The following is a 24,239-nucleotide window of genomic DNA, read 5'->3' as shown; positions in this document are numbered from 1 at the left end:
GCCGCACCACTCACAGTGTGATCCTACCCGGTGCTTTCCCTGCATTGGCTAACTCCAGGTTCCCCAGCAAAATGGTACTTGCAGCATCAAACCCTGCTCCTCGTGTATTTTCTACTTCCTGGCCCTTGGCACTGGTAGTATAAAATCAGGCCTTTTAAATACAATTTAATCCAGGAACACTCAAGAATTTCATCTAATTATCTGATCCTATTTTTCCACCAAAATTTGTCATTTGAGTTGTGTCACTGATGCCTCTACTTGTAGAGTCTATGCTGTGAATATTAGAACCCCGAGTTGATGCAGCATTGATGGAATACTCCTTATTTTATACATGATGACAGTGTCCTAGTTACAGTACAAATCCAACCAGTTCCAGTAGGCAATAATTTAAATCTATTCCATAGGATTATCTTTCCACTTAGTCTTGTTATATGATTTTAGAGGCCACGGGGATGCGGTGAATACAACTGGAAAATCATAATGCCATTCTGAATGCCCTTTGAACTAGAACATGGAATGACATGGCTTGATGGAAAGATTTCTCAAACTCAGTGTGCCTCATACTGTCTTTTGAGTAAGGGGAAAAAAATTCAAGCCCACACTTTGTTGGGATTTGGCGGGAGAGCTGGAGAGCAGTCTTTTTGCTAGTATGCCCATGCAGTTTGATTAGCATTTAAATGGTACAGTGTTGGATTCATGGTAATATAAATTGATGGGAAATGAATTTTAACAAAACAATTTGGAAAATTCTATTTGTATGTGGATACCTGGTTTGTGGCAGATTAAACAAAAAGTCTCCTTTTAATGGACTCATGAGTTAGTAAAAAATGCAGAATGTAAACAATTTTTAATGCGTCTCTCATGATGACAGTATGGTTTACCATACAGTGACATTTGATTGATTTATTGCCTGTTTAAAAATCTCAGGCAGTGGAAAGAAATATGTTGATTGATGTTTTGAGCTCATTCTTTGTGAGTGTTATTATGATGCCTTATTTTAACTCAGGAGTGCAAGATTCATTCTTTGAATGAAGAAAGCCAAATTACATTCTTCTTCGAGTGCTTGCACATATCCATTCCACTATAGGTGTGTGCACTCCTCCATGCATGGCTACCGGAACTTTATTTCCTTTAGCAGATCCCGTAGGGCCAGATCTGGTGCCCCCTAGAGTCCCGCACACATGCCGCGGTACATGAGGCACTGCCGGCTCTACGCCCCCTCAGTCCCTTCTTTCCACCCATGACGGTTACTGGACCTGCCTGTGCTTGCACTGCAAGCGCTTAATTCCCCGTGTTTGGACTTTAAGTAATGATTTTTTGTCTTAGTTAGTTAGTTAACTTAATAACTGTTGTTAGTGGTAGTTAGTCTACAGCGTGAAGTAGTCTAGCTGAGACTTTACTGGGAGCGGGTATGCTCCGGTCTCATGGCTTCAAGCCATGTGCTTTCAGTGAGAAGGCTTTCCCGCTAAGTGACCCCCTGCCTGAAGTGCGGGGAGGGAGAGGGAGGGGGGAACCCTTGTAAGGAGATGAATGGATCTGCAAGGCTTTTGGACCTCCAGAAAATCTGCCTGAAAGTCTCGCTCATGGAGCTCCTGACTGGCTCCGAACCAACCCGCTGCGGTACGCAGCGTGCCGCCGGTGCAGAGGGCACCGTCGGCACTGACCCATCTTGGCACCATGAAGAGACGGTATCAGCGCTCGGAGCGTGGATACTCCCCCGCACTGTCTAAGCAGGCAGGGGGTGGAGCACCGATCCGCTCCCAGCGTCTCCAGCCAGGGAACTTTCCCCGACTCTTGGGAGTGGGGGAGCCCCTTGGCACCTAATGGCATCATCAAACTCAGAGGCCATCGGTCGGCAAGAGCCTTGTTGGCCTTGCATATGCCACCGCTGCCCATACCTCCACGAGCGAGAAGGGGCTGGCGTTACGGAGGGAGCCCTTATTGGGACCCCCTGAATGGCTCAGGAGGTCCCTGGTACAGGGAGGAAGATCTCCTGCACACCGGTTTCCTAGGGTAGAGCAGAAACACTCCCCTAGAAGTTATCTCAGGTCGCGGTCACCAGACCGACCTGCATCGAGGCGGAAAGCGAAGTCACCCACCCAACACTGGTCTTGACCCTCAGGCACCGGGTGAGGTCCATCCCACCGCTCCGGCAGCGGAGAGTTTGCCCGCAATGATGCAGCGCTGATCCCGGTCACCGGAGACAGTCACGGTACCAAGGAATTCGCCGGGTGGGGCCAAACCCAGTTGCCGGAGACAGACTCAGCACCGAGGATTCGCTCTGCACTGAGGCTGCGCTACACTCAGTGGCTGGAGACAGACTCGGCACCGAGGAGTTCGCCTTGCACTGAGGCCGGGCAGAACCTGGTCACCAGAGTATAACTCGGCGCCGAGATGCATGCAGAGCGCAAAGTCCTCGGTACCGGGATGATGCTCAGGTAAGCCCAGCTTGCCGAAGCATTGTCCGTACGCCTGCTCTGACCGTGGTACCCACGTCAAACCTGGTAGTCGAGGTCATTGATGTTGAGGGGATGCTCTCTGGAGCGACGGTACTGCACAGTGAGAGCCTTTGGGGCACCTCACCGGGGTCTTTTGATGGTGCCTCAGTGTCCCTTTGGGGATGTAGTAGCTGGGGGAGCCACCACCAACGAAAGGTGCCAGAGCTCCAGGCACATGTAGCCCCGGATGACCTCAGAGGCAATGGTCACCCCAATGGCTGTATGGAGGCCTATGGGGTTTCCTAGGGCGGGATGGGACCACAGTCCGTCAACCCCTCAGGGATGCAGTCAGTGCCTCAGATACAAGGAAAGGGCCACCATTCGCCCTCACATGACGACTTGGCCCCATGGGCAGGGACTCCTGTGGGGACTGCCTGTCGACAGGAAGAGGTGCTGCGGCCTGCAGAACCATCCCCCCCCATTCTCCCTGCCAGTTGAAGCACGCTTCCGAGCCCTGGTTGATTCTAGGGCACACTGGGAACTACTCAAGAGATGGCCTCCACCTTGGGGCTGGAGGCGAAGGAGCTAAAGGGGCGTCAGATAATCTCTTTAGTGTGCTAGCGGTGGGCCCCCACAGTGTGGGTAGCCCTCCCGGTCTACAAAGGGGCGCTCAGGATAGGGAGGGCCTCATGGCAAACCTCCTCCTCCATAGCCCGATACCTAACTGAGTCGAGAAGAGTATTACACCCCATGCAAGGGGCTTGAATACTTGTTCATCACAAGTTCATCACAAGTCCCTGGTGGTGGTTGCCGCCAACCACAGGGATAGGCAGGGCAGCCGTACTCTACTCCAGAGAACAAGGGCGATTGCAAGTCAGACTTGTTTGGAGAAAAATTTTATTCAATAGCACTACCAGCAAGTAGAAGGTGAGCCCTTGGGGGACTCAGTAAGCTGCTTTGCTGAGGCTCTGCCTGGTAGCAGGAGCTGAACTTGTATACCATTGCAGAAGAGGGTACCATGGGAGGTAGAGCAGCACTCCAGTCATCCTCAGTTGCTGCTGATTCTGTGGGCAGAGCCATACTCCCGCCATCAGCATGCTCAGAGGTTAGTGGCTGCAACCCCAGGTTGTCCGAAAGGTCCAGCAGCCCATCCGGGGCCCTCCCTTGGACAAGTCAGCCATGTCTTCGGTTCAGATGGATGCGAAGCTGTGTGGTCGGAAGGACTTCAAGATCACGCTCTGTTCCCTGGGCCACTACACGCCATAGACCTTTAGATGTCAGGCAGGTCCCAGGGACAGCAGCAGCAGAGCTGTCAGCCACGGCTGTCTCGGAACCTACGGGCAATGGGACAGAGTCAAGGGGCCTAGGAGACACCATCCGCCCTGAGTGGCTCCTTAGGCCCTCAGTAAGGGTCATCTCAGCGATAGGGCAATCGCAGCGCCCTAGCCTCTACCCTCCTTCCGGTTTGTGGGCCAGGATGCCTACAGGCCACTGGGTCCTTGATATAGTTCGGCAGGCTAGGCCCCCCGGTCGTCTCCACCCCCTTCCCCCACGACACCTCCCCCTTCCTCTCTCTCAGTGGCAATTCCACATCCAAGAGGTTGAAGCCGCCTCAGCCCGGAGCAGTGCGAAAGGCCCCTCGGGGCACGGCAGAAGAGGTCCTACTCCAGGTACTTCCTCGCCCCCGAGAAAAGGGGATTTAAGGACTGTCAGACCTATGTCATCTCACAAATACTGCAAGGGACTCAAGTCTTGCATGGTCTCCTCAGCTACAGTATTGGATACAGGAGCCTGGTATGCCTCCCTGGACGTCAGGGACACATATCTTCAACGCTTCCTTCACCTTGTAGGGTTGGCTACCTCTAATGCTTTACAGCTTTACCCTGTGGCCTGTTCTCGGCCCCGAGGGTGTTTACCGAAGGCCTGGAAGGGGTAGCTGCACACATGAGAGAAAGGGGGTGCAAGATTTGCCCATACCTGGATGATCGGATGATCAGAGGCAGGTCCAGGTCCGAAGTCCAGAGCAGGGCGAGCCAGTCAAGCGCCACTTGTGGCTGGTGGGTCCTGCCAGTAAACAAACAAAGTTCACATTGACTCAGGTGCAGCCTATAGAATGCATCGGCATGACTGGTTGCTTCCCGGGCCAGAGCTCCTTGCCCCAGCCACGCTGTGAGGCAGTGTCCCTCAGGATGGCCGACCTGCACAAATGCCCTATGACAGCAGCCAAACATTGCCGACAGCAGGTAGGTCACAGGGTGGCCTGCACCTATGTGGTGAGGCTAGCTAGCCTGATGCTTAGGCCGCTTCAGTCTCCACAAGCCTTGGTGTACAGTCCGAGCAGGTAACTTCTGCACCGGGAGGCTATGGTCCCCTCCCCATCTCTAGACTGGTGGACGACTCCTTGGGATTGTGAAGGGGCGTTCAATTCATGGAGCAGGCTCCTCCAGTTACCCTGATATCGGACGCCTCGGGCAGAGGGTAAAGTGCAGTATCAGCGCTGACCTCGGCTCACAATGCATCTGGCCAAGGGAGGAGAGAAGTCGACACACCAATGTAAAAATCTGCGAAACATTCACAGGGCTTGCAGAATATCCCTCTGCTTTATTGAGGACAGGGCAGTACGGGTGCTGACAAACAGTGCAGCGACCATGTACTACATAGACAGGGGGAGCCCATTCATCAGCCTTATGAAGGGAACCTATCGGTCCTTAGGACCTGGTGGTGATCACCTCCCAGGGGTGAGGAATGACGAGGCGGACCATGTCAAGGGGTCGCTCTTCCTCACCACGAGGAGTCACTGTGCCCATTAAGGGCATCTACGACCGACTGGAGGGGGGGTTTCCACAAGGGGAATCTGTCTGTATTGGACTGCAGCATGAGGTATCCACAGTGCTGCTGTCTCCGTGGTCAAGGGGCAGGGTCGATTATCAGCGCCATCCGTCTGTAGCAGTTAGAGAGCTTCATATTCACTTTCCCACCTTTCCCCTCCTGCATATAGTCCTGCTAAAGATGAGGAGGAGTTAAACAGATGCCATCTCGATTGTTCCAGCCTGGCCACACCAGCACAGGTTCAGCATACTGCTGGATTTCTTGATAGCCCACCTTAGGCACCACAGAGAGTGGCAGATCGGTGGCCAAGAGACGATGAGTGAGCCGCTCAGCGCAAGTCCAGTGAGTGCTGCTGGGTAGCAGGAAGCCCTCCACGTAGGTCATGTGCCGGGTTAAGTGGAAGTGGCTGTTGCCTGCCGGGAGGAGTCCTGGGGTATTCTGCCCAGCCTCTCACCAGTGCAGGCAATCTGGGAAATACTTGTCATAGTTAAAGCTCCAGAGACTGGCTGCAGCCTCCCTGAAAGCCCACCTAGCAGCCATATCAGCCTTCCATCAGTCGCTGGAGGGAGGATTGCGGTTCTCCCATCTGATGTTGGTTAGATTCCTGAAGGAGGTGTGAGGCTCTATCCGTAGGTCCGTGACCCTGTCCCTCCCTGGGATCTTGACCTGGTCCTTCCCGGCCCACGGGGCCCTCCTCTTGGAACCCACAGCATCATGCCCTCTTCTCCTGCCTTCCGGGAAGGTGGCCTTCCTGGGGGTGTTTACCTCGGCAAGGAAGGTCTCCAGGATCAGGGCTCTGACCTTGTAGCTCGCCCCCCCCCCCCCCACTGTATTCTATAAAGATAAGGTTCGGTTGAGGCCGCACTGGGCCTTCCGGCCCAAGGTGGTTTCCCAGTTTCATTGTGACCAGCATATATTCTCCCTATGTTTCCCTGAACCACACGGTTTGGAGGAGAAGAGAAGGCGGCACTCATTAAAAACATGAGAGGGCCCTGGCTTCTACATCAGGTGTACGAGGCCATTCCGGAGAGCAATGCAGCTCTTCCTCGCAGCAGCCGACTGGATGAAAGGTTCACCAGTCTCCGCCCAGCGCATTTTCCTTGTGAATAACTCCCTTCATCGTGTTCGGCTATGGGCAGGTGAAGGTGCCGCTTCCGGGCACCACCACAGCTCACTCAACAGAACTCAAGCTCCATCTACAGCTTTCCTAGCAGAGGTGCTAGGGCAGGGTATCTTCAGAGCAGCTGCCAAGCTGGCGGTACATACCTTCACGTCCCACCATACCTCTGTCCAACGGGCGCGGGAAGATGTGGCTTCAGCGGAGCTGTGCTGCAGGCAGCTCACCACTAACTCCTACCCATTTCCAAGGTACTGCTTGTTAGTCACCTATAGTGGAATGACATGAGCAAGCACTCGAAGAAGAAAACAAGGTTACTTACCAGTAACTGATGTTCTTTGAGATGTGTTGCTCATGTCCATTCCACAACCCACCTCCCATCCCTGCCACCGGAATTGGCGGAAAGAAGGGACTGAGGGGGCGTAGGGCTGGCAGCACCTCATATACCACAGCATGTGCGCGGGACTCCAGGGGGCGCTAGAGCCGACCCTATGGGGTCTGCTAAGGGGAAAAAAGTTCCAGTAGCCATGCACGGAGGCGTGCACACACCTATAGTGGAAAGGACATGAGCAACACATCTTGAAGAACATCGGTTACTGGTAAGTAACCTTGTTTTTTCATTTATGGTCTATGATTTGGAGTTCAAAAATTAAGGCTTTATACTACCTTCACTCTACAGGTGAACTATAAGTGCTCAGTATCTCTCTGAAAAACCAGGCCATAAATTCTGAGGCTTCAGATGAAACTTTTATGCCCTGAATCAAGTAAACGAGGTAGAGATTTGCTTTGACTGTGTTTCTGTTGTGAAATCTGACAGAATAATAACATAATATGTCATGGTTGCAAGCACCTCTTTGTCTCTTGAAACGTATAATTAGGGATTTAATGCTATCTTGGTGGCTTAATTGGATTATTAATGGTAAACTGTATGGCTAATGTATAGCACACTAGAATGGGAATCAGGAGACCTGGGTTTTCACTCTGGCTCTGCTTCTGACCAATTGTGTGCTTGGGCAAGTCATTTAATCACTCCGTGCCTATTTCCCCCCACACACCCTTTGTGTGTCTTATCTATTTAGATTATAAACTCTTCAGGGCAGGGACTGTCTTTTACTATGTGTCTGTACAGAATCTAGTTCAGATGGGTATATAATTGGGGCAGTTAGTCTGCTCTTAGTTATACCTGTGCAACTTCCTATAAAAACAGAGGGGAATGGCACTTAAGAAGGGGGAAGCAAGGGTGGAGTGGTCAGAGGAAAACAACATGAGATTAAGAGAGAAGAGGACAGAAGGAAAGGGCTTAGAAAGGAGAGGAGGAGGGCAGATGCAGCTATTTGATCAGCCTGTCAGGTTTTTTAGAATTACATCCTCTTTCAAATTATTCCAACAGTTTCTCCTCCTGGCTGCAGGATATGCAGAGTGGAAACATTCTGACTGTGACTTCTTGCCTGTTTTGCTGTAGGGTCACAGTTTGTCCAATTAGCTAGCTAGAATCATTGGTATATGAACAATCTATTCCCACTTGCCAGAGGAGTGGAAGTGAATTGAACACAAGAGGCTGTCTTGGCATCTGGAAGTATGAAATGGTGTGGTGGGTGAGTGTGTGTGGCCAGCCAACTTGATTATTGCCACCAAGAGCTACCAGGCACGTGAATTCAACATCCTTAATCAGAATCTAACTTAAGCAACAAGATCACCAGGGAATAATTGAACCTGTGACTGTCACAACCTTTTTTGCAATTTGTTCTTACAGAGACCTATTGAGATGGGTTCAGTTTAACTGTCTGAGATATTTTTGTTGGTTTTTTAATTAGGCCAAACTCTTCAAACTTGGGTGCGTAGAGTTAGGCCCCTACATCCATATTTAGGCACCTGAATAAAAGTAGCCTGATTTTTCAAAGTTGCTGAACACTTGCAACACTGTATCTTCCATTCAATTCAGTGCCTTTTAAGGATTTTCAACTTTTCTGAAAACCAAGTCACTTTTGTACAGGTGCCTAGTTATGGGTTTAGGAGACTAATTCTGGGCTAGAGCTGTGTGATAATGGTTTTTTTGATTCGATGGCAATTCCAAGAAGTAGAGGAAAGATGTGTTCCATGTCAAACTGAAAACAGATTTTTAAAAAATGTTTGGTAAATCAAAAAAGAATATTAATTTAGGTCAAGTTAAATGTTTCATTCAACCTGAAATGAAACATTTGTTTTGATTTCAAGCATTTTTTTTTTTTTACATTTTTCATATTTTAAAATAAATGTATAGGAAATTTTTTCACAAAAAGTTGTTTCAAACAAAAACACTGAAACATTTAATTTAAAAAAATAGTAAAACAAAAGATTTTTTGAGGGAGGCTTGACACAAATAATTCTGTGAAACCTATACGAATATGCAAAGTGTTTGTGTCAATGAATCTGCATTTTTTTCTGAAAAAAAATGTAGCCAAAATTTTTTACCCAGCTCTAAGCTTGGTACCCAAGTTTGAAGATTTTAGACCTAGTGTTTAAAAAGTCAGATTAGTGAATTTGGATAAAGTGTCACATTGGCTAAGAGAAGTAACCACATATCAGCTCAGTCTCGTTTAAAAAAAGTCCTTAATCAAAACTTACATGGATTTGAAAGGCAACTGCAGGATGGGGTTCTAAATAATGTAATAAAATAAGATAATAAAATTAGCTGATTAATATTTAATTGTTCGTTTTTATTAACAGGCAATATAGGTATGATTTGAACATAAAAAAGAGTGGCATGCATTTCTGAAAACAAAAATGAATTATATAATTAAAATGAAAGTCCTGCATTGGAAAAACAATCTTCTAAGTACTTAATAAATGACTCCCTAAGGCATTTTGTCCAAATTCAGAATCCTTTTGACTGCTACAAGGCATGCTACATTTGAATTTCTCTCTGGTGCTTGTGGCTTAAAATGTTGTTTGTGTTGAAATAATACTGAAGGAAAAGTTTCTGAACAAAAGCAAAATGAGAGATTCTTAACTCCAACAATTTTCAGGTAATCTCTCATTAAGTTTTCAGCAAATGAAATAAACTGAGTATAGGGTTTTGATTTCTAGAAAATATTAAATTTTATCTTAAAGCTATTTCAATGCAATCTGTTCTCTCATCTATAATATGTGTGCTGCCTCCATCATATATGCAATAAGCCCACTCCTTTATGGTTGATGTCTTAAGGTATGATGTCATCAGAACCCATTGACACAGTAGCATCCTCTTATTAAATTGGTTTCCAGGTATTACAATTCCTTTTGTGATCTTCTACATCATCAATGTTTGCAACATTTGCCTTAATCTCATTTGCCTTTTTGTTATGCCTATCATAGTAAGGTAAGATATTGCAATACACAGCAAAAACTTTGTAAAGGACCATTCACTTCTTTCTGAACACAACATTTGAGCACCATTTCAGCCTTTATATGCTGATATAAAATGTGCAACATGATTTTAACCAGAAGATGGCATGTTGTTCTCCCACATTCCTTCTTCTTTCTTAATTATTAACAACTGCCTTTCTCCTTTTTCTGTTGTTTCAGTTAAAGGATCAAGAAAGTTAAGTCTGCCAACAGATCTTAAGACTGATCTTGGTACGGTAGGCGAAAGCCAACAGTTTTAAGTTTCCTTACATTCATTTGGCAAAACATTTTTACCAACTGATCCATAAAGTAGCACGATGACCTTTGAAGGCTTTGTTTGAAAAGGCTTTCTTAAAAACCACCTACTAACCCATACAGTTCTGTTGGCAGCATTCAGCATTTTACTTGTTTAACACTCATTTTTCATTTAATTACATTTTTGCAAGTCATTGCACACTTGGTGTGTAATTTTTTATAATGAAATTACTTCAGACCTTTGGACACATTCTGATTGATTGTCAGTGATGTTTATCTGTGTCTTTAACACGCAGTGCATGAACTAGTCTATTTTCCTAATTTTATGTATAAATTCCATTTCATAAACGTGATGAGACACTTAGGCCTATGTATTTTATACTGACTATTGCACTTCTCTAGCGTCGGGTCAGGTCTCGGCCATTTGTGTTTCAGAACACCACTTGAAACATACAGTAATCAGCTCTTAAATACACTTGAATGATTGTTGTGTCTTATTCCTCAACTAACTTCTTTAATTATTTTAGTGAAGTGGAACAGTAAATGAGGGCAAAACTTGAGCCCAGGGAGCCTAAAACCAACATTTAAAAGAGGCCAGATTAACTGAAAGTAATTGGGTCGGATCATGCCGTTTTAGAGAAACACATGAAGGGGGCCCCAGGCATAGATGTCCCTCCTCCATATTTAAGGTGAGCTTAGCATAGCACCATCCCCTGGTCCCTATCCCTCTTCTGTGGTCTGGTCTGGGGAATGGTAGGAGTCAGGGTGAGCCAAGTCAAGTTTATTTGGTTTAAAAGGCTCTCACAAAAGATTTTTAGAAGAAATATCTTATAAAGACTCTCAGTCATGAGAAGTCTATTTGGCTCTCAAACTGTAGTAGTGGTATTAAGGGGAAAAAGTAAAGAAGAGTGACACTGGCAATTGCTGTCCTGTAACACTAACTTTTGTCCCTAGCGAAAGAATGTTGACGTCACTTGATAGTGACTCCTGAAATCTGAACTGAAAAATTAATTTAAATTGGCTTGAATAAAAACACTATCATATGGATTGAAAACTGGATGCCAGAGCATAAACAAAGGGTAATGCTACGTGAAGTCTGGCATTGGAAAGAGGTGTCTGTTGGGTAGAATAGTAATCAGCACTAAGACCGTCTTATTTAATATCTTTATCAATGATCCAGGAAAGGGAATACAAAGGATATTGATGAAATATGCGGTTGATACTAAATTGTGTGCAGCTGCAAACCCCAGTGAGGCCAGAGAAATGATACAAACTGGTCTAAAGAGGTAGGAAATAATAGGGTAGAAATAATAATAAAATATGATTCATTTTGAAAAAATAGACCTAACACGTCTAGGGAAATTAATCCAGTAATTCAAATTTCAGGGGTCACTATTAAATGTAATACTAAAATCCAAAAACACATGTAAAATATTTTTATGTCCACCCATTTTGTAATTCTAACAAAAAAGGCAATCAAATTTTCTGACATGATTTATTCTTTTGAATCCCATTCTGCCTGTTGTTCCAATACTGTCTGGATGTGCGAACAGTTCTTTTTACATTATTTTACTAGGTATGGAAATTAGTTTTACAGGACAATAATTGCCAGGATAACTTTTCTTTCCTTTGTTTGAATATCAGTACTACAATTTCTTAACTTCCAAGTTTTCTAGTGCCTCCTTCTATGTGATTTTTCAAGCATAATTGTAAGGAGCTCAGTAAATTCATTAGCTAATTCTCCTCACATTCTAGGATGCATGTAATCTTTATTAATAGTTATAGTTTCTCAGTATTTCCTTGCCTATTCTTTATCAATAATTAATAGTTTTCCAAGATCCTCAACCTTTTATAACAAAGGGAGTATGTTTTTTCTCACCGCCCTCTTGAGGAACAGCTGTGCATCTGTTTACCTGTGCATGTCTCCTAGTGAGAGAAATTGGAGTGTGCAAAGTGATATGGCTCCAAAAAAGATCAATGTAGCTTTGGACTTCAAGTACAGATGCCTCATGTTGGATCAGAGAAATAATAACTCCCCTCCCTACAGCTGTCTTGCAACCACATGTGGCATATTAAATTCTGTTGTTGGCTTTATCAGGAAACTGTTAACAAATTAGAGGAAATTTAGTGAACAACAAAATAAAAGATTAGGGGGTGGGAAAAACTGATTGGCAAGACTGAAAGAGCTAAATAAATTCAGCTTGGCTCATTGACTGTTAAGGGCGTGGGAGACATGATAATGGTCTAAAATATACAATCTGATGAGCTGTTCTGGAACCTTCCTCATTTGAAACGTTTAAAACTAGGCTGGAGAAAAAAAATGTACTTAGAGCTAGATCCACAAAGGAATTCAGGAATTTTAGCTCCTAAATCCAAAATACAGATCCTCAAAACCCTTGCCACCTACCCCTGTAGGTTCCTAGATTTCCTAGTATCCTAAAGTTCCACCAGTAAAATCCCCTAACAATCTGCTCCTGAGCATATACCTAGCTACCTCAGTCCTGACACTCAGCCACTTAAACCGCAGTGGGATCCTCAAACCAGCCATTCCCCCACCTATCTTGCCTGCAGCACCCTAGCCAGTGGGCATGCTCAGAGGCTGCCTAACAGATTGGGTCCACTATAAAATGCTGCCGGAGGAGGAAGTGCCATCCCACCCATGCCCTTTAATTCAGTGGTTAGTGCACTAACCCAGGAAGTGAGAGAGACAGTTTACATCCTCCCTCTGCCTGATAAAGACCAGAGAATTGAACTCTCATCTCCCACCTTTCCGGTGAGTGCCCCAACCATTGGAGTGGATCTCTCTCAACCTCTCCTGTTGACACTGTTTCATGGTGTATAAATAATTAAACATTCATTGGGCCAGAGAAAGAGTGAGAATGACTCTATAGCCCAGTGGGTAGGACGCTCACCTGTGATGTGGGAGACACAAGACCCTGTTCAGATAACTATTTAATTAGGTATACAAAGTGGAGCAATTTCAACAGGACAGATTGAGAGAGACCCACCCCAGACTAGGTGCCTAACTCCCTTTGAGGGCTGGTGCTTAGACTACACCCCTCTCCTCGGTATTAGCTATCTTAGGCAGCCCTTCACTCAGCATGCTGGCGTTTGTGGATTCCATTCTTAGAGGCCTAACTCTCACTATGTATTATATAGGGAGTCTGGGCACCATACTTAGGGCTATGGATTCCAGTAGGTGGCATGGCATTGCAACACCTAGCCCAAATCCCATTTGTGATCTAGCGTTTAGTGTACTATAGGTGACAATCCTGACTCTGTAGGATGATGGACTGGATGATTAATAGGTCTTTTCTATCTCATTTCTGTGATTCTCTGATTCCAAATGAGCATGTTTCTCCTATTCCTTTACCTCTCTGTGTGAATTATCTCACAAGATATGTTCAGTGTAAGCTAACAGTGAGACAGAGGGCCTGTTTTATTGGGCTGCCCTGCAGAGACTGATGGGCCTGAGTCAGTTTCAGACATCTGTTAGGTATTGTGGCTGGTTAGACAATATGCCCATCTGTTGTCTATGACTATCAATACCATATTTCCTAAATGCTCTCCCTCATATGCCATCCTTACAGGTTGGCGTGTAAATAACTTGTGTGACCTGTCTGTGCCGAGGGTAGCCCACTGAAAACGGCCACATCAGGGCAGGCTGCAAAAAGGAGACCAGATTCTCCCAAACTGGTGGCTAACACTGCACTTAGATTCCCCAACCAGCCACAAACAGTGCTTCTGATTCCCCACACTGGTTATCAAGAAGCTAAAACAAAAAGTTACACAGGCCCCTTTATTGCATTTCAATCTCTGGTTCCCAATCAGCAATTAGGTCCAGTAAAGAGATGAGTTATGTAAAATTCTATTCTTTTTACAAAAAATTCTCCTGATCCCCAAAGGGTCAGCCACATTACCAGATCAATATTAGATAGGATCTTGCCCAAAATACCACGCTGCCGGCCAATCTTTTAGTAACTAAACCTAAAGTTTTATTCTAAAAGAAAAGAAACAAACAAGAGAGATGTTAAATGATCAAAGAGATCAGATACATCCAAATGACTTCAAAGTCCATATATATCAGATTCTTAGAAGAATTGTGGAATTTGCAGACTTGTACAGTTCCTCTGGAGTACATCCAGTACCTGGATGAGTCTGTCCTTTGTTTCACAGCTTCAGATGTAGATGATCCAGAGGTAAGAAGGAAGCAGGAATGAAGACAAGATGGAGAATGGTGTAGCTGCCTTATATACCTTTTCCCACAAACTCACAGCACATGGGCAGGGAAAAGCCTACATGTCCTGATGGCTCATAGGCATATTCCCTGGCTTCTCTCCCTGGGCTCATTGTATAGCTGACATCCCTTGACGAGTCGTCAATGTGACACTAATCTGCCGAGGGGTGTAACCCATTAGCACAGCAAAAGTTTTTGGATATAGATATATCACACATATCCATAAATTACAGTACAACAATTATACATATACATAAACAATATTATCATATTCAGTAAATCATAACTTTTACAATGGTGCCTGACATGGCATATCTCATACAAATAATTGCAATTTTGCAATATTGATATCAATAATATTATAAATGGGCACTCATATACCAGGCAGTGTAAGCACATGTAAGTTGAAGTCAGTGTTTTAGTGATAGTTAAGGATACGATTTGGTCATGGAGCTCATGGATTCTGTGACTTTCTGTGACTGTTCACGGGCTTCTGTGATTTTTTGTTTATTGCCCGTGACCCGTCCCTGCCTTTTCTAAAAATACCTGTGACAGAATCTTAACCTTAGTGATAGTCATTCCACTCTAAGGGTGATAAGTTGCAGCATGGAGAATTTTTTAAAATTCTGTGCTATGGCTGTGGCAGTGGTGAAGAAAGTTTTCTTCCCTTCCATATTGGCATCCATGAAGTTTCACCTGTTGAAACTTCGTGTATTAGGTTGTGGATAGCTTGGTGAATCCAGTCTACTACTGTCTGGAAAAAAAAAAGTAATGTTTTCTCACTGTGATGAGTTAAGCTTAGAGAATAAGATCTCAGGGTTCAAATGCCACATCATCTATATTTCAACCACTTTTGCTCCCAAAGGTTCTGTCTGTGCTGGCACAGCTTAGTTTGCCAGCTACTATCTGGTTGTTACCCATGCCCCTAATAGCTAGCAATTTCCAGCAGAGAGGTAGTGAGTACATTGTTGACTGGGATCATTAATGCCTTCTTAAAGGAGGACAGAAAGCCAGTATGTCCCAAACAAGGAGTTGTAAGTACCTTTCTCAAGAAACCATCTCTTGAAGTTGATGATCTCACTAACTATTGCCTTGTCTCCATCCTAGTTTTTTGCGACAGCATTGTGGTAAGGCATCTCCATTATCACCTGGAGTTCTCTGATCTTTTTAATCACCAGTAATACAGTTGTTGGACTGGCAAAGCCACTGAGTATACTTAGGTTTTATGGACTAACTCCTCGGAGCAAAGGTCAGGTGTCCATACTTGCTCTTTTAGATCTGTTGGCGGCATTTGATACCATTCACAAAGTCATTCTGTTCGCTTTGCTGGTGACCCTGGCAGGACTGCATAGTAGAGTGGTGTATAATTGCTCATCCAACCTGCAGGCTCTATTTACAGGGTTCCTCAGAGTACTAATCCGTCACCCTCTCTTATTCAGCATGGATTGAGGCTACCGGGGAGATGCAGGAGCCTGGGCTGCAGTTCCATCTGTCTGTGAATGATGTGCAGCTCTGTCACTTTCATGGGACATGAATCATATAATTACTTTGTTTTCCCATTGTTTTGAATAATAATAAATTGCCTAAGGCTTAATCCATTTAAGATACAAGTGGATGGTGGTTGGTTAGGGTGCAATTTAAGTGTATGGAAAAGAATAACTCCCCTCCCCATCACTGCGGTGGTCTGGCCATCCTTTCTCAATGTGGTTCATAATTTAGGGTACATCTGGATCTCCAGGTTTCTCCTGGAGTGCTAGGTGGTTTTGGTAGCTAGAAATGTCTTTTTTCATCTGCACTTGATAAAATGATAGCTGGCATTTGTCAGAGGAGAGAGGGGGATAGCAGAAACTCCCTGCAAATAGGAGGTTGGAGGGATAGGAGGGGGAGTGAGGTGAGTTACTAAGACTCAGATAGGGAGAAGGCAGCTGACTCCGGGCTGAGAAGGAGGATCCCAGGGTTTCCTACCTGATCCCAGGCCCGTTCCTAGCCCCCCTGGGTCCTACTTCCTGCCCCTTGGCCCAATCCTGGGCCCCACAGCAGCTGCTTCAGGTCCTCTAGGGGCAATATTCCATTGCAGGGCACTTGTCCCCCTATTTCCTTGCTTCTGCTGCCCCCAACATTTGTCTTAGATGTGGGACTTGTCTTAGTAAACTCTGATTCTGGAACCTCCATGTTGAATAATTGCTACGTGCTCTTTGTGAGATACCCCGGAAGACCACTTGGAAGTTTCTGCTACTGCAGTTTGTAGCAGCCCACATATTTATAAGGACAGGCCAGAAGCAATATATTATATCAATGCTCCCTGCACTTCCCTGGTTCTCTGTTAGTTTTCAGATGCAGTTCACTGAGCTGATATCTCTATTTTTAGGCCTAATGTGGTTTGATCCAAGCGATCTGAAAAGACCATTTGTCTCCCCATGGCCTGTTACAACAGTTTAGATGAATTGAGGGAATCATTCTAACCATCCCTGTATTTGATTATCTGGGGAATAGGAGAAGAATGGCGCACACGCTGAGTTGTCCTTTGGTCTTTGACTAAAAAAGGGCACCCAATCATCAGCCATTAGTTTGTTTTACCCCACTGTTTTAGTCTCCCACTGTTAAGCAGCTTCCTTCAAAAGATAAACATCATTTCCTAGACTTTAGCCAGGCATTTTTAGGCAGGGGAATACAATACAGATAGCATTTAGGGCCAAAAAAATCTGTCTAGTAAAATGTCTGCTGTTCAAATTGGGATAAAAGGGAGTGATATAAAATCAGTTATACATTTCTCTGTTGGCTTAGCGGGAAAGCTCATTGGTTCTCCTCAAGCAATTTTGCTGATATGTTACCTTTCACTCATAGCATATTATGTGAGTCATCTGTGTCTCCATTTCCTGAAGCAAACTACCTGCCCAAAAGATATTTTTAATATAACTGCAAAATAGCTTTGAGATTCTGCTGTTACAGGCATAGTACAAATACCGTCATCACATGAATAATGTGAAGATATCAATAATTTGATTAAAGATGAGAAAGACGTTATTTACCAGTTATACCTTAGTACACAGCGCTTAAGGGAAGCTTCCTCTATTGTGTGGTGACAGTAAGAGAGTGTAGCTATTATCTCTTCATTCTCCTGTTGAACAATTTGAAATCAAGCTGAATGGGGTTTTTAAACAGATGTTATCTTTCCACAGAATTATGGCAAAAATTGAAAAGCTACCTAAGATCACTTGTTTCAAAAGTAAATTCAGCAAGAGCTGCCAAGTGTTTTAAAAAAATCTTCTGTCATTTTGAAACGGAAATATTCCCTGAGGGCCTGATTTGACTCCACTGAGGTTTATCCAGGTGACTTCAGTGTGTATTGGATAAGGCGTTGAGGCCTAGATACACCAAGAGACAATGCACGAAGAGAGAGAGAGAGAAAAATGGGATCCACAAAAGCCAGCATGTTAGGCAAGGAGCCACCTAAGCTAGCCAATATGAACTGTCAATGAGGGCTTTGTCCTAGACCCCATCCCTTGCAAGGAGTACATGCTTAAGTCCTCGCTGCAGGGAAATGCCTGTCTCTGTTTGCTGTCCACAGGAACCCCTCTCCTGGAGTCAAGCAGGTTAGGCAGCTAACTGTTCTTGCAAGAAACAAAAGAGGGGGAGGAGTTTGTGCCTCCCTTGTAATTTATAGCCAATAATTAGAGGGCTCCCCTGAGATGCGGGAGATGCAGGTTCAATTTCCCCCTCTGCCTGATGGAAGAAGAGGATTTGAAGAGGGATTTTCTAGCTCTCAGGACAGAGCTCTAACCCCTGGGCTGTGGGGTACTGTTGGGCTCTCTGTCTGTCCTTTTGAAGCTGTTCCACTTTGGTAAATAATTTAAACAGTCATTGGAGCAGGGGTATGAGACCCTGGGTCTCACACCTCCCAGGTGGATGCGCTATTTACCAGACTATAGAGTCATTTTTCATTTGTTTTTTTGTTTTGTTTTGTTTTGTTTTTGGCCACAGAAATTATTTAATTATTATCATGTATACCTTTCAAAGTAGGGTGGTGTAAAATGCCACCAAATCAGAATTCTCAGTTCACACTGATGATAGTATTTCTATTTAGTTCACACTCACTTTGCACAGATATTAATAACTACACAAAGTGCAAGGTAGTTGAGAATCAGGCTCAAAGTGTTCAAAAAAGAATCTGAGAAGACACTTCTGATGTGGAGCCCAGAGAATTATTCATTACTTTACTTTAAATGTTGGCTCATCAAAGAACTATCACAAGAGTTAATTTATGCCCCTCTTTTTGAAAATGTAGCATCTGTGAAATCTGTTTGTTTCTATCAAAACAGCTCTTCTTGTATTCGTAACTTGTTCAAGAAGGGTTGGAAAGAAATAGCAAGTCTTCCTTCTATCCAGCCTTATTTAATTTTTCATAAACATAGGATGATATTAAAAACATCCACCGTTTTTTACAAAGTTTCTTTCATACAATAGTTTTACCCTAACAAAGAAATAGCCCTGCTGATTGCCCTTTAAATTCACATGAATCATAGAAATGCAGGGCTGGAAGAGACTCAACAGATCATTAAGTCAAGCCCCCTTTGTTGAGGCAGGATCAAGTAAACCTAGACCATCCCTGATACGTGTTTGTCCAATCTGTTCTTAAAAACCGCCAATGATGGGGATTCCACAACCTCCCATGGAAGCCTGTTCCAGAGCTTAATTACCATCATAGTTAGAAAGTTTTTCCTAATAGCTAACATGAATCTCACTTGCTGCAGAGTAAACACATTATTTCTTGTCCTATCTTCAGTGAACGTGGAAACCAATTGATTACAGTCCTCTGTATAACAACCTTAATGTATTTGAAGACTGTTATTACGTCTCCCCTCAGTCTGCTTTTCTCAAGACTAAACATGCTCATTTTTTTAATCTTTCCTCATATATCAGATTTTCTAAACCTTTGGTCATTTTGGTTTATTTCCTCTGGACTGTCTGATTTGTCCACATCTTTCCTAAAGTGTGGTGCCCAGAATTGGACACAGTACTCCAGCTGAGGCCTCACCAGTGCCAAGTGGAGGGGAACAATTACCTTCCATGTCTTACGTACAATACTTCTGTTAAAACACCCCAGAATGATATTAGCCTTTTTCACAACTGCATTATATTGATGACTCATATTCAATTTGTGATTGACTATAACGCCCCAGATCCTTTTCAAGAGTACTATTACTTAGCCAGTTATTTCCCATTTTCTAGATGTGAGCTTGATTTTTTCCTCCCTAAGTGTAGTATTTTGACTTGTATTTATTGATTTTCTTCTTGTTGATTTCAGACCAATTTTTTTAATTTGTTCAGATTGTTTTGAATTCTAATTCTGTCCTCCAAAGTGCTTGCAACCACTCCCAGCTTGGTGTCATCTGTCATAAGCATATTCTCCACTCCATTATCCAAGTCATTAATGAAAATATTGAATAGTACCAGAACTAAGACTGATCCCTATGAGACCCCATTAGATAAGCCTTCTCATTTTGACAATGAACCATTGATAATTACTCTTTGAGTTATGGTTTTTCAACTAGTTGTGCACTCAACTTATAGTAATTTTATGTAGACCACATTTCCCTAGTTTGTTTATGAGAATATCAGGTGAGACTGCATCAAAAGCATGACTAAAATAAAAATATAGTACATCTACTCCTTCCCCACTATTCACTAGGCCAGTAACTTTGTCAAAGAAGGAAATTAGACTGGTTAGGCATGATTTGTTCTTGATAAATCCATGCTGGCTATTCCTTATAACCATATTATCCTCTAGGTTCTTACATATTGATTGTTTAATAATTTGTACCGATATCTTTCCAGATATAGAAATTAGGCTGACTGAGCTCGTGTTCTATTTATTCCTCTTTTTAAAGGTTGGTGCTATGTTTGCCCTTCTCCAGTCCACCGGGACTTCACCCATTCTCCATGGGTTCTTGAAGTCTTGTTCAGGGCAAATCAGTTGATTTCAACTGGAGTGTTCCCTCGTGACTTTTCAGGCCATAAGAGTCTAAAGTTTGCTATCCAGAGGCCACTTTTGAAAATGTGGGCTTACGTGGCTTGTCCACTGTTTTCCAGAATGTCAGTGGCATTGTTAAGAATAGAAACCCAGAACCTGTTTTCCAGTTCTCTCTCCATTTGCCTGGAAACATTTCCTCAACCAGAGAACTGGCTGTGAAATTTTTGGCATATTCATTCAGACATGCACAGATATATATTATGTACAGTCCACCGCAATGCCCCTCCCTCCAGAATTGTAAGCAAACCACTCTTCACATCTCAAAATGTGCACTCCTCCATGAGAAAAATAAGACACATTTTCAGTGTCTTCTTGTCTGGTACCAGTCACAGATATGATGGCACCAATTTTCCTTCCAAATGAGAGTAAAGGTTATTTTATAGCTGTCAGACAATTTAGAAAGAGGTTTTATACTTTAGCAGAAATCTCTGAGCATCCTGTCAGAGAGTAAATGGCACAAAAATAGCCTAAGATTGTGAGATGTAAATTAGACCTGTAACTCATCTTAGCAAAAAAAAAGGCATGTGCTGTATGATTTTTTTTAATGACAGGAATTATGACAGCAAGGGGCAATGTTCTGACCTGAAATGCCTCACTATAAATGTATATATTTAATGCTTTATTATTTTTGAAATATATGGGTGATTTATTTAACCAAGAAGAATTTAGTTAAAGGCAAAGAGAAGCTGAGTTGAAATGTCTGTGACAGGAATAACAATGTTTTGTACAATTGCTACCTTTTATTTTCTCATTCTCCTAGGCATCAAAATCTTATTTTTCTCATAAAATGAAAATGATTACCCAGTTTATAATTTTGATAATATCTTCTTCTTTGACTGTGGACTCTGAGTAGCATTATCTCTTTTTAAGTTGGACAACGGGGCTAAGCAGTAAATGTTAGTCATAATATAATTATGAGTGGAGAGCAATAAAATCTTGCAGGTTTAGTAAATATCAATATCAGAGATAACTTTCCCTTCCTTCTCTTTCCCTTTGGTGCAGCCTAATGAAAGCTCATCACTGAGTGCTGTCAGAAGTGAGATGCTTTCTCTTCTTTCCCCTCTTCGCCTCCCTCTTCAAAACATATAAACACACATATAGCACCTTGCATTCTAGGATGCAATATTGATTTTCTCGACAACGTTTTGAATTAGATCCAAGTAAACTTGAGCCCACCCATTCTTGTCATTCCTTGCAGTCCCCAGGCTTTACTTTATGCCCCACAGTGAACTGCAGCAGCTGTTCTGTTTCCACTTCTTGGGAATAGGCCAACTCCTATCTCATACCTCTGGCTGAATGCTAGAGGCCAGGTAACTTTTCACCCTGGTCCGCCTCTTAGGATGTGTCTTTCCCTAGGGAAAAAAATGTGTGTTTTTACCTTGTGTTCATTAACATGTGGTACCTAACATGAGATAAAATCCTAATGAAGACAAAGCAGTTTGTAGTTTTCACACATGTTGTCAGTTGAACTAAAGACTATGATAGAGCGTGGAGTTTACTTTGACTTTCTACCTTGTTTTAAAACTACAGTTGCCTTGTCTTCACTAGGATTTTGCCTTGTGTTCATTACCAAGTGTTAGCTAACATGAAATTAGAATACCCCCCCCCCCCCCCCTTTTTTTTTTTTTTTTTTTTTTTTTTTACAGTAGAGGAAAGGCCTTAAAGACCAGAAGATATTCTTTGTCTCCAGGAACAGCCCACTGTGGTTAACTCAAAAGTTTCTTAAAGAAAGTGGTATTTATTAAAAAATCAAAAGGAAGCAGAATCATAACAGATCTAACCTAGGTTCTGGGGAACAGGCTTCCTAGATGGAGTATCATCTTGAAGTTCCTGTTAATTTAAACAAGGAATGTCTTACATTCAGAGTTTCTGAGTGTTTCTAATATTCAATGGTTAGATCTCTCTCTCTTCTCTTTTTCTTTCTCAGCTTCTGTGATGGAGTATACAAAGCCCACACTGCACATCATAGGGTTAATGAGCCAATGTGGGCTCAAGTGGCTCTGCGCTGTCACACCTGTGTTAGATGTCAGGATTGGAGGGAGAAGTTTAAGAGGGAAAAATCCAGCTGACTTGATGGCAGACCAGGGAGGAGAGCAGATCTTCTGCCCTCAGCCCCTGGGTAGTGGGCTGAGTGAATGCAGGAGCTCACCAGATGACTGCTGCCCAGTGGCCCCTCCCTGGAGAAAGGGAGGGCCAGATGCTGACTCAATTTGAGAAGGGATTATTCCTCTCTATTACTTATTAACTCAATTTAAGGCCACAGCCCAATGAGCACCCTCTGAAGGAAGCGAGCCTCAACCCAGCTTTAAGATAATTCATTTGTGTAAATTCCCTATGTTTCTATTAGTTGACTACCTCAGAAGGGGAAAGACTTTAAAGGGACCTGGTCAGAGGGCCAAGTCATAGGAAGAGGCAGACCACCACAGTGCTGGAGCAACCCTTGACGGGTGGTACCAGAGAGGGCTACACCACTCCTGACCCCTCACAGCATGTCAAAGTCAGTCTGACACTGTTCTCTGGCAGAGATGCTCTCCTTCCCTTTGTTGTATCTTTCTTGCCTCATTCTCCTGAGAATCTTTGAATTAAAGCTCCCATTCTCCTCATCACCATTCCAGACAAGAGGTCACCCTTTATGTTAGTACACAGAAATATTAGTTCTCCGTTTCCACACTTTTGAGTATTTTAGTTAGGTTGGTTTCTGTCTGGTCCAGTGTACCCAGTATTCCATGAAAGCAAACATTTCTCAATAAACAGTCTCTTTTATTTCCAATATATTCTCATGTAATCCGTAGTATGTCAAAGGAGCATTTTGAATTTGGCTAAGTGTTAGGTGAAGAGAGACCATACCTGTGCACATAATAATATGTTTAGAATAAACTGGATTTACATGTTGCTATGTTTTCACCCTCAAGGTTGGCCTGACAAGTTAGACACTTGACTCTTTTCGTCATAATTTTACAGTTACAGTGTCACTTGAATAACTCCCGTTATTTACTTGTTGATGATACTCAATCCTCCATAGCAGCAGTTCTCACACTTGTTTGATCACGCCCCCCTTCTTTGCGTCTAGCTGTTTACCCTTCCCCACGCTCACCCCCAGCCCCTCAAGTACATATACCGCCACCCCGCTCTGAAGGCACAGTGGAGCAGCGGCAGCTCGGATGGCAGTGCTGTGCCAGCAGCAGCACAGAAGTAAGAGTGGCAATGTGAAAAGTGATATTCATCAATGTCGCTTTTCACAGCAGACTTAGAAGTAAGGATGCAGTGGTGCAGAAGTACGGGAGGCAATGTGGAAAGGGATATTTAGATGTAGTGCCCCATTGCCACTCTTACTTTTGCGCTGCTGTTGCCACCCTGGACTGACAGCTGGAGACAGTTGGAGTCCTGCTGCCTCCAGCTGAGGGAATAGGCGGGGAGGAGAACCCAGGCTGCCTCATGGTGAGGGATTGAGGGGGAAAGAGAGCCAAACCCCAGGTGGCAGGGTTCCAGCTGTCAGCCCTGGGGCAGTGGGACTCCCGCTGTCCCTTTTATCCCCACATCCGGGTGTGCACAGCCCTTCTGCATGAACCCCAGGACTGACATCTAGAGCTTTTTTTAAAAAAGGGAACACCGCTCGCACCTCCTTTAACACATTCCCGCACCTCTCTTGGGAGGCCTACCCCACAGTTTGAGAACCGCTGCTCCAGTAGTATCCTCATATTATCCTCATATTGAAGATGAGGAAAATGAAACAGTAAAGGGCAAAGTGACTTACCCAAGGCCATGCAGTTGTCACCAAGAGTATGTCTACACTGCAACGTAAGCCCGTTCTTGAGCCCAGGCTCAAGCCTAGCCCCCCTTCCGTTTTAGCAATTGCGCTAACCCGAGCTTGGACCCAGGGTCCCAGAATCATGTAGGGCTGATGGTCTGAGCTCAAGTCAATCAAGTATCCAGGGTCCGAGGCCTGTTGCTTTGAAGTGTGGACTCAGC

At 44.0% G+C, this 24,239-nt stretch overlaps 1 protein-coding gene across 3 annotated transcripts in view; it reads left to right on the top strand.

Annotated features, from left to right (window-relative positions):
• STXBP5L (syntaxin binding protein 5L) overlaps positions 1–24,239 on the top strand; it is a 354,593-nt gene that overhangs the window by 283,350 nt on the left and 47,004 nt on the right. The window contains exon 20 of one of the 3 annotated variants that reach the window (XM_067546370.1): positions 9,928–9,978. The exons of the other annotated variants lie outside the window; for them this stretch is intronic. Within the exon in view, the coding sequence (XP_067402471.1) occupies positions 9,928–9,978 (51 nt within the window). The remainder of the gene's footprint in view (positions 1–9,927; positions 9,979–24,239) is intronic. 3 annotated transcript variants of the gene reach the window in all.

The sequence above is a fragment of the Emydura macquarii genome, unplaced genomic scaffold (genome assembly GCF_026122565.2).
Source record: "Emydura macquarii macquarii isolate MOO-44397 ecotype Brisbane River unplaced genomic scaffold, CSIRO-AGI_Emac_v2 contig_1119, whole genome shotgun sequence".
Lineage (NCBI taxonomy): Eukaryota > Metazoa > Chordata > Testudines > Chelidae > Emydura > Emydura macquarii.
Note: the sequence above shows the minus strand (reverse complement) of the source record. Positions and strands in the feature narration are given on the sequence as shown.